Source organism: Prenolepis imparis, unplaced genomic scaffold, assembly GCF_030444845.1.
Source record: "Prenolepis imparis isolate NDT839.2.m4 unplaced genomic scaffold, iyPreImpa1.0 SCAF_10, whole genome shotgun sequence".
Classification (NCBI taxonomy): Eukaryota; Metazoa; Arthropoda; class Insecta; order Hymenoptera; family Formicidae; genus Prenolepis; species Prenolepis imparis.
In genome coordinates, this window is record NW_028141168.1 from 14,523,599 (window position 1) to 14,536,370 (window position 12,772).

The window sequence follows — 12,772 nt, forward strand, 5'->3', positions numbered from 1 at the left end:
TGTGGAATCGTCCGATGGCTCGAATTAATATTTTATCATTGAAATGATCTCCGATTTCACGTTGGTTTTTTCACTTCACGATACCCGAACATTCCAAAAGAAGCGCGCTTCTCCGGTTTATCGCTATCGTGCTGATACTCATTATCATCAATGAAGTAACGACCGCCGTGCGTTTTCTCCGTCGACTCATTCTTATACTCTTCCTCGATGGAGTGATCGCCCTCCTCGTGCTTACCATCATAAAACTTGGTTACATCGCCCGTATAAACGTGTCCGCGCACGGACTCGCCACCTTTATGAGAACTTTCCTCGTAAGCGTGCACGTAGGGCTCGATGTTGTTGTGATCTGTTTCCTTGACGTTTTCGTGAACCGCGTATTGTGGCGGATAAGAGTATCCGATCATGTCGCCGTGTTTCCCCTTTAGACGATCAGGCTTATTATGTTGCGACACTGGCATGTAAGAATCTTTGTGATGCTGTAGGAAGGGATTTTCCTTTAGTCTATGAGCAACCTCTTTGTGATCCTTGGACAAATTGTGGCCCGACTTGTCGCTGTGATCGTTATGAGAGCCGTAAGAGCTCCAGGAACTCCAATCCTCATGATGCGTTTCCTTATGATAGGCTTTCTTCGGCGGTTCTTCCTTAATCTTCGATTTCTTCGGCTTGTGAACATGATGTATGAATACCGTTTTCGTATGAATTTGATGTTTTATGATCTCTGGTACATGGATCTTAAAGTGCACGCTGTTAACAGAATAATAAAGAAAAGAAAAAGAATGAATTTAAAATTCGTAGATAGAAAAGTTGTGCAAATAAAACTTTTACCACCGCGCAATATATCGTTGTTTTATTTTAATGAGTACTAGTTAGAGCTATATGATAAGTTGATAGCGCATTAGTAAATATAAAGATTGAAAAATTATCTTCGAACAAGAAAAGCGCTGTAATGTGTGAAGAAGATATTTAATTCGACAACGAGCGAGAATGAGAGTGAGCGTGCACTATGATTTTCGCCACGAGAAAGCGTAAAGCTCGGTGACTACATTTATAATGCTAAACGCCTCTTAACGAAGCCGCACGCTCCGCGAAATGAATGAATTGATTAATTTAATAGCAAATAATAATTGTACATTGTGTTACTCACTGCTCCTTCTTGGCGTTTCCGCTATTCAGCGCCTCGTTTGACAGTATGATAAATAAACCGATAACGATCCTCTGAAACACAAAGTCGCGGTCGTTACTTCTTAAATCACTCATAACACACGCGTTCGCTGAATTAAGATATTTATGCTCGTTGATCACGATCCAGTTGTCCGATATCTTATACCGATCTTTATACACCGATCTAAAACGCATTTGCGAGGATGCTTGCACGCATTACTCTTAACAGTAATTGAATCGCTAATTATACACAGAGAGCAGCCATGCAAAAAGTGCGATACCTATATCTTAAAAATTCCTCACTCATATTTACTTTATATATATTATATATATAAATGATATATGCAAATAATTATGTAATTTATTTATATACCAATTATTGTGTAAAAACGATAGTTTAAATATATATATTTTGAAATTTAAATATATGAAATTTCTTAAATACGCACTATGTGTGATTATACTTTATGTTTGAACTATCTTTTTAGCTTTTACACGATAATTATTATAAAAATAAATCACACAATCTGTACGCGACTTTCGAATTTCACTTTGGTATATTTTATCACAATTTCATTATTACCATGATTTATTGTCGAATGCGAGTAGCGATCGCGAACGCGGTTATCGGCGATCAATCGCCGTTTGCGATTTGCCGACAACGAAATGGCCATTTATATGCAATCTTCTTTTCATCGAAAGCGAATCTCATGGAGAAACGTGATGCAGTTCACGGCCGATGATCGCTTTCGCTATTCTTCCGGTGATATGCTTCATCTCCCGATCCGGAACTAACGTTGTTTTAGAAATTATGGGGTCGATAAACTATGAAAAGATGCGCGGCCAAGTTCAGTGTCGCGGTGAAATTATTTCTTTTGCTCAACGATTTATATCCTATTGAAGAACATTATAAATAAATATCTCTGATATTTCTCTAATGTTTTTCTGATATTTTTTGAGGAAACATAAGGAACAAAAAATTATTAATCCAATTGAAAAGCATCTGGGAAATTATATAGAAACTTACAATGACAACTACACACGTGCCTTCAATAAAATAAAACATAAAGCAGATGCAAATTATATGATCCCATTTAAGGATTATAAATTAGTATTAATAAATATTTTTGTTTAATAAAATATTTAAAGTATATTTTTACATAGTTCAAATATCTAATTAAATTTCAATTTTGAATGTTATTGTTACGTCAAAAACATATTATTTAATTTAATAATGATTAATAATAAGAATATTAGATCTTTCAAGAATATTAACAGAATATGCAAACAAAAGTTCTAATTATACAATAATAATTATTAAAAATTAATAGTATAATTCCACGTTTTATTATAAAGAATATATAACCGTATTATTTTAGTAGTAAAGTTATAAAAATAAATGTATTTTCCCTGAACGGTGATATTTAACACACACATACATCGCGATTTAATTTTAATATTAATTTCAATATAATAAAAATAATTATTGCAGCTATTATACAACTCAAAGACGATGTATATAGGATAAATACTTTAATAAAACGAGGCTTTCATATAAATGTAAATTATAGAAATAATATATAAATTAAAATATATATTCAAAGATTTATCTTATTGTACGGATTATAAACGCAAGTTTAAGGAATGCATTTACATCTAAAAATTACGTACTTCTTTCGTAAAATAATTATTTTTCTTATGTCTGAACAAACGAAAAAATATTGCGTTATCTACATATCATTGGGAGAATGATCTTTATTTCGGATTTATTGGGAAAATATATTAAAAACAGTCTTATATATATATATATATTCGTACGTGCATACGCGCACGCATGTCATTTATTTATAGATAAACATAATGTCATACATATTATATGTTACATGACGTACTATGACAAGAAGTATCTAAGTGCTTAAATGAATTGTAAGCTAATGAGACAAAGTATCTAAATGTATTTAAATGAATTGTAAACTAATATGACAATCTAATGACTTTTCTTTGGATTTTCATAGATGGAATAGTACGTGTTAGAATTTACGAAAATATGCGTTATCGTTCCTCGTGATCGTAATACACAAAATCATCATCTTCACGATGCTTTGCTTTAAAGTGATGCGGAATTAGCTTGTAAATTGTGTGCGTATGTTTCACATTTTTCACGGTATAAGGAACGTGTATTACCACCTTTTTCCTAAAACAAAAAAAATTAAAATTTTTTTATACACAAATTTTTCCAAATATCTCATAATATCTGACATCTCTTATAATATTTCATATATCTTATATTGTGAATATTTACGATTCGATTGATTGATGCAACAGTGCGAGACTTATTAGGAACAAGGTGCTATACTGCAACAAACAAAAATGTCAATGTATTATTATTATATATTTCGGTTATCTTATCGTATACAGATTTTTCTTTGTCAAATAAAAGTGAAATTATAGAAATACTGCATAAGAAATCTCTAAATATTGAATTATATAAAAATTGCAAAATTGAAAATAAATATTATTCAATTCAATTCAATTAAAATAAATATTTTTAAGTCAAAATTAAATTAAATTAAGTATTAAAAATTTTGAAGCAAAACTTTTGGATAATCTAAAGTAAATTTTTAATTAAATGTCGAATTTAATTAAAATTTAAATATGATAATGTAGCGAAAACGTCTTACCAGGAATTTATTCATTGTGAAAAGCTTGATCCTCTTCTACTAACAATAAATTTTTTCGAAACACTCCGGCACATCGAGAGATACCTTCTATGCATCGCACAGCTAAAAAGCGAACGTTTATATAGTGCAACCAGTAACTATAATGGGAGGGAGATACATCAATTATTCCGCGAAACTCCGCCCAGCGTGCATTCAACGCACTATCACTTATGATTACCACTCTAAAATACCGCAGAACATCCTTTTACACCGGATTTTCATCTGGAAAATATTTTTCACGTTAATATAAAAAAACCTAAAAACTATATACGATATATTAAGATTAAGATAAATTCATAATCTTTGAACATATTTTATCTGTATTAAATAACAATGTTCAAACAGCATTTACTCCAAACTTATTTATTTTTTGTTTATTTTTTTAGCACATTTATTCCAAAATTATTTATTTTTTAATTATTTTTTCCAAAATTATTTATTTTTAAACGTTCGCAGTAAGAAGAATGTAATTTTATTCACATCATGTCCGTTTTTGTCTACGAAATAAAAATTTTCCGAATAATTTTTGGTAGCAGATGATGTGTAAATAGATTATGAATCTTCGTAAACTGTAATTTAGCCGAGAAACGGATATCGAACGAACGTTCGATCCCGGTCCTCTTTGAGTCGTAGCACGTTGAGGACGTAAACAGCAAATCGTTTCGTCTAATCAAATGCAATATGACGTGTAGACGCGAATCAGTTAAAAGTGAAATCTCGGCTGGAAAGCAGTAAGAAATGCCACCTACACGCGTGTGCAGATACATGGTGTTTCTGCGATTAGCAATTTTTATCCAGCGCCGATTCCGACCGAGGAAAAAGAAGAAATGTACGAGAAGATCGCCGCGGCGTGACCGGCTCGGCTATCGCGATCGTGTAATCGTCGGCCCGCCTTGATTTCACGGCCACATTAATCTCGAGCAAATAGAAAACCGATCGATGCAAGGGCCGTAACCGCGTATTGCTTTAGAAAGTGCGTCGTGTTTATCCCTCACGTTTCCTCTCTTCGATCCTATCGATACGTTCGACATATCGACATATTCGACATATTGATGCAGTTGCAAGATGAATTTCATTTGTCTCTCTTTTAATTATCTAAACTAAATAATTAAATTAATCTATATAATTGAAATAATTTAAATATCTATATATAATAATTAATTATCTAAATAACATCAAATGACACGAGACACTTAATTATCAGAGATAGATATCAAATATCTCATAGATGAGAGAAATTTCCTCGCAGATTAGAGCTTTGATATAAGAAGATATATAAATATATATATATATATATATATATATATATATATATATAAGTTTATCTTCTTATATGAAAACTCTTTAAAGCAAATTTCTAAAAAATATAATTTTTTTTTACAAAGAAGAGATAAATCAGAGATAAAATTTTCTCTTGATTAGCTTAAATATAGTATATCTAAACTCGATTATATCTTGAATGTTCTAGAATGTTGTATTGTACGTTTTTGTATAATATTTTCGTTTTCACTATAGTATTAGCCCATTTTTTCCGAATCGCTAATTTTGTCTCGCTTGCTTTCAACGTGGAGATATTAATATAAGCGTTTACATTTAATGTTAAAAACTATATTATAAATGTATCTAAAACCCAGATCAAAACTTTCTAATACTGCACATTATCTTGAGCGGATCCCTAATTGCAGTTTAATAACAATAATAGCCGCATCTTTTACTCATATTATGTTCCCATTCGTCATGCAATATATGTAACTTACGTCAATGAGAGCAATTAGAAATTAAAATAAACAAAATGTGAAACATCGTTTATTTATTTTCAATATAAACAATTGGCGGATTAGATAAAAATACATCATCCCCAGGGATCTGTTAACTTATGTACAACACTTAAAAATAATACAATAAAAAGAAACACATTTATGATATATATACATGTACATATACATACACATATATGTATAATAAAATCGAAAACGCTTTAAAAGATAGTATTTGTTAACAACTTTATTTGTGTTAGATAATTTAGTGCACGTATATAAATGATGACTCACATATAACTATGGCTATGCCTTTTATATCTAAGGAATTCAATAACACCATATCTTTTCATGACAAATTTGGTTGAGTGAAATTATCGAGTAGAATACGACCAGAATAAATAGAGTCATGTTTTTTCATTCAACTTCAGATAAAGTTTATATACAATTTTAATTATAATTATGTAGCGACAATCTTTAATTCACTGGCAGCAAAAAAAATCAAGTCCGATTTGATCGAGGAAAAAATCCCGATAAAAGGAAAAATGACAATAATCTTGGCCCGTGTTATATAAATAGAAAACGCGATGAGATAAATAACGTATACGATTATCTAACAATAACATGATTTTTTACCAAATATACAAACGTTAATGTATCTCTATTATATATGTCATTAATTTCCTTTTTTTTTTTTTGTTTTAGATTTCACAAATATCCATTTAATGGTTTTTGGAAACGGAAGTTTTACGGAAACAACTGTTCGCAACGTAAGTGCATTTAATTTTTTAACGCACACAGGTTTCCCTAATCGATTAGTTGCTATGCAGGATAATAACACACATATACAAACACACATATACATTCATACGTTTAGATATACGCGTGCAGACAAGACTTTTACGATTTTTGCATAAAACATAAAGAGTCAAAAATCGTTTTTGGAATATAATTGCGCGACAGTCATTCGTTCGCGAAATGACAAACGCATAAAAAGAACACATCGTGCCTAAAGAACCACGCTATTAGTATAAATAAAAGCTTCAAGTGGTGCTCGACTTTGTTTTCGAAGTACCTCTCGGAAATTTGGACTTTCTTGTAACTATCGTTTTCTTCGTCATATTACTAACAATCGTCGTCGTATTCGGCTTCTGCGTTGTGATCGGCCTTTTCATAGTATTACTCAATTCCGGTTTCTTCATTATATACGTTGATTTCTTCATTACCATAGGCCTCTTGGGTAGCTCTTTTCTCGGTTTATTGCTCGTTGGAGACACTCTGGTCGTGTTTTTCAATGGTTTTTCGGTCGTACCGCTCAATTTTTCAGTCGTATTGTTTGTCATTTTTGTCATTGTTGCCGATTTTTGAGTCACACTTTTTATTTGAGTCACGATTTGAGTCGGTTTAACGCTTGCTTCGGTCGCCATCAATTTTTCTGCCATAATGTTCGGGAAGGTGTTCTCGAGCGCTTTAATCAGCAGAGGTTGTCTCTCCGTCGTCATGCTATCACTGTTGATTACTTTGATCAACAACGGCGACCCTTTCGTCGACTTAGGACTCTTAGGACTCGTCATAATCAACGATGACGATCTCTCCGTCGCGCTTACACTCGGACTCTTCACGGTGACATTGGAAAGTATCCAAGTCTCGCTCGTGTTACTCGTTGTCGATTTCGCTTCGTTTCGTTTCGCGATCGATATCGAGTCGTCGTTGACAGCCGGTTCCGCCTGCTTTTCCACGATCTTTACGGTACTCTCGGAAGGAGGCGTCGACGCGATCGTGGATTTCGCTCGCTCGCAATCGACCTGCTCTCCCGAGGCCGAGGACGTCGAACATCCCGGATCTCGAGCGATCGCGTCGCCGCGGTGTTTACTGTTTCGACGTGCCTGATTGGCGTTTCCTCGCAAGGGCTTCCTCGTGAGTCGATCTTCTTCGAGGAGCGGCTGTCGTTCCGTCGAGGTAGCGGCGGCCTTCGCCAGCTCGGCCTCGTAAACCTCTTGCCAGTCCGACTTCTTGGGCGCGAATGCAACCGGCTGCCATCTCTTGTCATCGATCTCCGCGCTCTTCTGGAAACTCGTCTCGCTCTTCTGGAAATCCGTCTCGCTCTTCTCCCGCTTCGACTTACCGTAAATCACGCGAGACGCTGACTCGTCTGACAAGTCTATCGGGTTGTAACGCGGCTGTCGGATCGCGGTTGCCGTATGCTCGAACGATCGATTGACGCGATTCTGCGTTCGATAATCAGAAAAGAAAGGCGGTGGATCTATGACTCGAAGCGCGTCGTTAGAACTCGCGCCGATTTGCTTCTCGTAGGGGCTCGACGAAGGTGGAACGTTAGCCGGCTTCTCGTAGGAGCTCGAATAGACACTTGGAGCGCTGAAAAGATCGTTCTGCTTTTCGTAGGAAGTCGCGTAGGAACCTGGAGCTTCGTTATACTTGTTCTGACCTGGATAAGGGACCGAGTAGGGACTCGGAGCGCCGTTGAACTCATTCTGATTCTGATAAGAGACCGAATAGGAACTCGGAGCGCTGTTGACCTCGTTCTGCTTGTAGGACGTCGGGTAGGAACTCGGGACGTTGTAAGAACTTGGATAGACTCCGGAAGCTAAGTTAGCAGCGTCGTTGTACTGCTCGTACGGGGTCGAATACGAGTTGGAACCGTGAGAAACGTCACTCGGCGGTTTGTAAGCGTCCGCGTAAGAGCTGGAACTGGAACCGTGTTCCATCGATGTGGGATACAGCGGAGCGATTTGCCGAAGAGGCAAACGATGCGTGCTTAACTGATACCAAGGCTCTAGTGAGGGATTCTTCGTGCCACCCTCGATCGTCGTCGTTGCGTTTTCCGAATTAAGCAGCTCCTTCACTTTATTCATGACCTCCTCATCTGCCGCTTGTTGATACTGATAGTACGAGGCCGCCGATTGACTCAGCAATTGATGCTCGTGATTCTGCAGGTTTACTTGCGTGTCCGTAAAGTGATTCTTGTCGCTCTCCGCTCCGTTCGAAACTATCGCGGGCGACGGCTTCCCTTTGTCTCGTAGATCCTTTGAAGGATTCTTCGACGAGTTCTCGACTACTGGTTTTATCGAGTGCGATCCTTTGACGTGGCTTACGTTGCCTCTAGGCGGATAAACCGCGTGATGGCGATTGGAGGAGGAGGAGGCGAGCAACGCGTCGTTCGAGAATACAGGATGTATTGGTCCGTGATGAGCATGATTCAGAAGCATGCCAACGGGATCGATGATGGAAGGTATCGGAACGAAGGGGTTGTATTGCTTCTCCGCGTCGACCACGGGAACCGGTAATTGCGTGACGAAGCGCACTATCACCTGGCTCGAGTCGAGCGGCTCTATCAAACGCAGATAGATCTTGCGCGTGGACCCAGGCATCTTGATGGGCACGAGCGGGCCTTTTTCGTTCTTCGGAGGGTCCAGCAGTTGACGCAGGATTTCGATGATGGAGTCGAGAACATTCTTCTTCTTGGTGACGCGAAACACGGGCTCGATGCGAATCGGTTTCTCGTCTGGAATCGCCTCGGGAATCGAGTCCAGCTGATTGTCGCTCAGCTCTACCGTCGATGTGCCGATGATCGAGCGGGTCTTCACACGTTTTGCCGGTATGTCGAACGGGTGTCTCGAGCGATCGCGATTGTTATAGCGATGCTGTTGTGATTGTTGTTGTGGCTGTTGTTGTTGTTGAGATCCAGATTGAAATTGATTCCTCTTGGGCTTCTCGATTCGTGTCTGCGGTTGAAATTGTTGCGACGTGGGGAATATGTTGGGATAGATCTGATGGGGGATGGGATTTATCTCTCTTCTCGCCGTGGCATCTTTAATGATCAATTCCTCTTGCGACCTTGCAACCTTCTTTATCCTAAAGACGTCAATTATAAATTATATATATGCATTATATTGATACATTATTAAATATGAGAAAAGTAAATCGCAAAAAAGTTATTGCTTAGTAATTGAAAAAATTAAATATTGCTTAGTAATTAAAAAAACAGTTTTATATAATTTTATTAAATTCTTTTATTATTAAGTCTAATTTGACGAAATAGCATAATTACAATACAAGAAATAAGTTTGAGGAAAAATTATTGTTTTAGAAACAGAGAGATAAAACAAAAAAAAGAGAGAAAGAGAGAACATGTACCGAATTTGCTTACCTATTTAAATATTTGACCTCGTCAATAGTAGAGACTGTTGATGATAGACATGCGCACACCTACACATGAGTATACAAAGATCATACATATAGAATAAAATATAATTTATAATTTTGTATATAAACATATATATATAAAACACTACAAATCATAGTTTATAATAATTAAGAATTATATCTGTACGAATTTCATATTTATTTGCTCACTTGTAAATCTTTTCCATATGCAAAAGTTTAAACTGATCTAAATAACGTTGATCTAAATAATGATCTAAATAATGTTAGCGTTTCGCGATCACTGTTTGCGTTTAAAAGACCATTAATAAATTAATTGTATTAACAGCAATTTCTCCAACACTGTGTATGAATATATATTATATGTACAAGTATATATCGCTAATTATTTTTAACTAGAAAAATATTTTTCTCAGCGCAACAGACTAAAACTTCTCAGACTCTCACGTATCCTTCTTTTTATTAATTATCGAACGAAAAAATTTACAGAAAAAAAATACACATTGGTTGAATCGACAATCTCGGCGAAAATTCACATTATATTATCGTATTTTCGTTCACTTTTCTCACTGCGAAGACAATAATTCTCCGACGAGATGTCTTCACTCACCGTAATGAAACACGTGAGCTTCATATCGCGTAGCTCGCACGAAATCCCGCTCACCTCGCCGATTCCGCAAATACGACTGTGGTGCAGCGATATTTAGCCACCTCTTTTAAAGCTTCTCCCATAGAACGGTGTCCCTACCGAAGTGTAATATATACTTGATAATGCATCCGTATTCGTATGTAATCCTCCCTGCACGCACACGCGCCATTACGCCGACCACACAAATACCGGGTGAGCAATCAGGAGTAATTATTTTTCTTTTTCTTTATTATTATTATTATTATTATTATTATTATTATTATTATTATCGAGGGATATCACCGCGTCCGATCATAATTTCTAAATTATGATTGGATGCTGCGGCTAGTAAATAATCGACGGGTTCGATGACTCTTCGTATTAAATAGTAAATCATTTATAAACACTCTCTTGTACGCTAAAATATAGTATATTAAGTACAAAAGAAAATTTCCAAATTTTGTTCCCGATTTATTCACAATTGTACGTACACTTATGTTCAAAATAAATTTTTAAGGTGAAAGAATTTTAAAAATTTTATCGTAATTAAAATAAATTTTTTTCATTCGGAAAGCACCCTTTTTTGATCTATGCGTCCAAATAATTTTCGACTTTTAGCCTTTAATTATGATAATGTATTTCGTGTGTGTAAGATGAAAGTCTTTTCTATTAGAAATCCATCATAGCAATGAGTTTTCTCATCTTTACAATCATTTTTCTGGACTTTAACACAATTGCACACGCATTTTATAACTTTGCACTTTTCGACGTATTAACTTAAGCGACAATTAGCTGAAGTTAATTCTTGAAATGTACAATGAAGTACTCGTTCTCTCGCATCAAGTTCCTGCTTCCCATTACATACGAGGAAGAAATTATAAACACTCTTCTTCATTTTCCACGTTTAAACAGATTACATATTATAACAAAGCATACAAGTAAAATTCCTTTATAAGATAATTAATTCAAATAAATTTACATCGTCTATCTATAAACTTAGAGTTCAATAATCTAAGAAGAAATGATGAAAAAATTTTTACTCGAAAAGATATAATCTTTTTTATCTTTAATTTATTTATATTTAATTGCAGAAATGAAAATATAAGTGCAATGCGATAGATATTTCTTGACACGCGAATTGATACGCCTTTGCATAATGCTGTAAATTTCGATTCTGGTGTTTACATTTGGAGGTATATCGTGCGAACACGTAAGAAATCTCGAATCTCTATTGAAATCTTTCGAACTTTTCCAGTTTAACGCGAGAGTAGTCATAACAAAGGCCATTGACTTAATGAAAGTAAAATTACTTGAACGCCCCGTTTTAATTGCGTGTTTGTGAGTTTCCCATCTCCATTCGCGAAGCGCAAAGTTTCTAGCACATCATCTAAGCATGGAAAGTTGTTTATCGAAACACAAAACCCCTTCGTATCGGATTCTTACTTACGCGGCGCAGATAAGGATTCTGCGTTATTACTATGTAGAAAACCGTCTATTAATTAGGGCAAAAAGGAGAAGAAGTTCTTTGATAAGAAAAGCGCGAAATACAAAACAAATTTCGATCTCTCGGATAATTATGGAGCATGAGCCTGTATGAACCTGGTATAACGGAAAAGGTGTGGTTCGGAGACACGTTTGAAAAATGCGTAGATTATTGTAAAAAATTCCGAGATTCTCCGCGAGATCTCGGTGTAATGGTATCTGATCTTGAACAACAAATCAGCTGTTTCCTTCATGATTTCGCACATGCACAGAACACAGATTTAATCCGATCGGAGTATTAAAGTCGACGCGCGCAACATTTCATTCGCTCATCGACCAAGTATGACCAAGTGACAATATATCAACATAAATTTTTCTAATCGTATCTTCGGATAAGACCAACTCCTTCGAATACGTTAGATAAGACTCTCGCGTTAGTTTGACGTTTTTCGATAAGATCGACGCCTTTGAATATATTAAACTTGTAGTTTGCACACACAGTCTCTCTTTCTCTCTCTCACTTTCGTATTTGCATAATCGAGTTATAATATATGCAAACATAGATGTTGCAAGATTACATCATCCTCTATTAATTATAAATATTTTGCCCGACTTGCCAAAATTAATCTTTTCTTAGATAAAAAAAGTCGTAAGAAAACAGTGTTCATAGTTTTCCAATTTTTAATGCAGAGAGAAAGCATATTTTTGTTTTCTTAAATTTTAAATTCTTAAAATAAGGTTTAGTTTATGAAATGCTCTTTATTTTCAATCACAAATCATTCTATCATCGTTTGCAAAATATTATGCAAAATTAAATGTTTATAATATAATTTCTATAAGTT

At 35.4% G+C, this 12,772-nt stretch overlaps 3 protein-coding genes and 1 long non-coding RNA gene across 4 annotated transcripts in view; 1 reads left to right on the plus strand and 3 right to left on the minus strand.

Moving 5' to 3' along the window:
* The window catches only part of LOC145941790 (uncharacterized), a 57,171-nt gene that overhangs the window by 39,391 nt on the left and 5,008 nt on the right, over positions 1–12,772 (plus strand). The window contains exon 2 of the long non-coding RNA XR_014426219.1: positions 6,344–6,408. This is a non-coding gene — a long non-coding RNA (uncharacterized LOC145941790). The remainder of the gene's footprint in view (positions 1–6,343; positions 6,409–12,772) is intronic.
* LOC145942119 (uncharacterized) lies at positions 57–1,257 on the minus strand. Its single transcript, XM_083048605.1, has 2 exons — positions 1,145–1,257; positions 57–744 (listed from the first exon to the last, which is right to left on the minus strand). The coding sequence occupies exons 1-2, from the start codon at positions 1,255–1,257 to the stop codon at positions 57–59; spliced, it is 801 nt and encodes a 266-aa protein (XP_082904731.1).
* Positions 3,211–3,906, minus strand: LOC145941349 (uncharacterized). Its single transcript, XM_083047458.1, has 3 exons — positions 3,843–3,906; positions 3,464–3,516; positions 3,211–3,355 (listed from the first exon to the last, which is right to left on the minus strand). Exons 1-3 carry the CDS (start codon positions 3,855–3,857, stop codon positions 3,214–3,216), a joined length of 210 nt encoding a protein of 69 aa, XP_082903584.1. The 5' UTR covers positions 3,858–3,906; the 3' UTR covers positions 3,211–3,213.
* Positions 6,437–10,507, minus strand: LOC145941609 (uncharacterized). Its single transcript, XM_083047775.1, has 3 exons — positions 10,431–10,507; positions 9,807–9,865; positions 6,437–9,511 (listed from the first exon to the last, which is right to left on the minus strand). The coding sequence occupies exons 1-3, from the start codon at positions 10,452–10,454 to the stop codon at positions 6,682–6,684; spliced, it is 2,913 nt and encodes a 970-aa protein (XP_082903901.1). The 5' UTR covers positions 10,455–10,507; the 3' UTR covers positions 6,437–6,681.

Bases quoted from the DNA above. Each gene is read 5' to 3' on its own strand.
- LOC145941349 (XM_083047458.1), bottom strand. The intron at 3,356-3,463 runs GTAAATATTCAC...TTTTTGTTTTAG, and splicing joins TTGCATCAATCAATCGAATC to GAAAAAGGTGGTAATACACG.
- LOC145942119 (XM_083048605.1), bottom strand. From the start codon at position 1,257: ATGAGTGATTTAAGAAGTAACGACCGCGACTTTGTGTTTCAGAGGATC. The intron at 745-1,144 runs GTGAGTAACACA...TTCTGTTAACAG, and splicing joins GGAAACGCCAAGAAGGAGCA to CGTGCACTTTAAGATCCATG.
- LOC145941609 (XM_083047775.1), bottom strand. From the start codon at position 10,454: ATGAAGCTCACGTGTTTCATTACG. The intron at 9,866-10,430 runs GTGAGTGAAGAC...ACTCATGTGTAG, and splicing joins AGCTCACGTGTTTCATTACG to GTGTGCGCATGTCTATCATC. The intron at 9,512-9,806 runs GTAAGCAAATTC...TGACGTCTTTAG, and splicing joins GAGGTCAAATATTTAAATAG to GATAAAGAAGGTTGCAAGGT.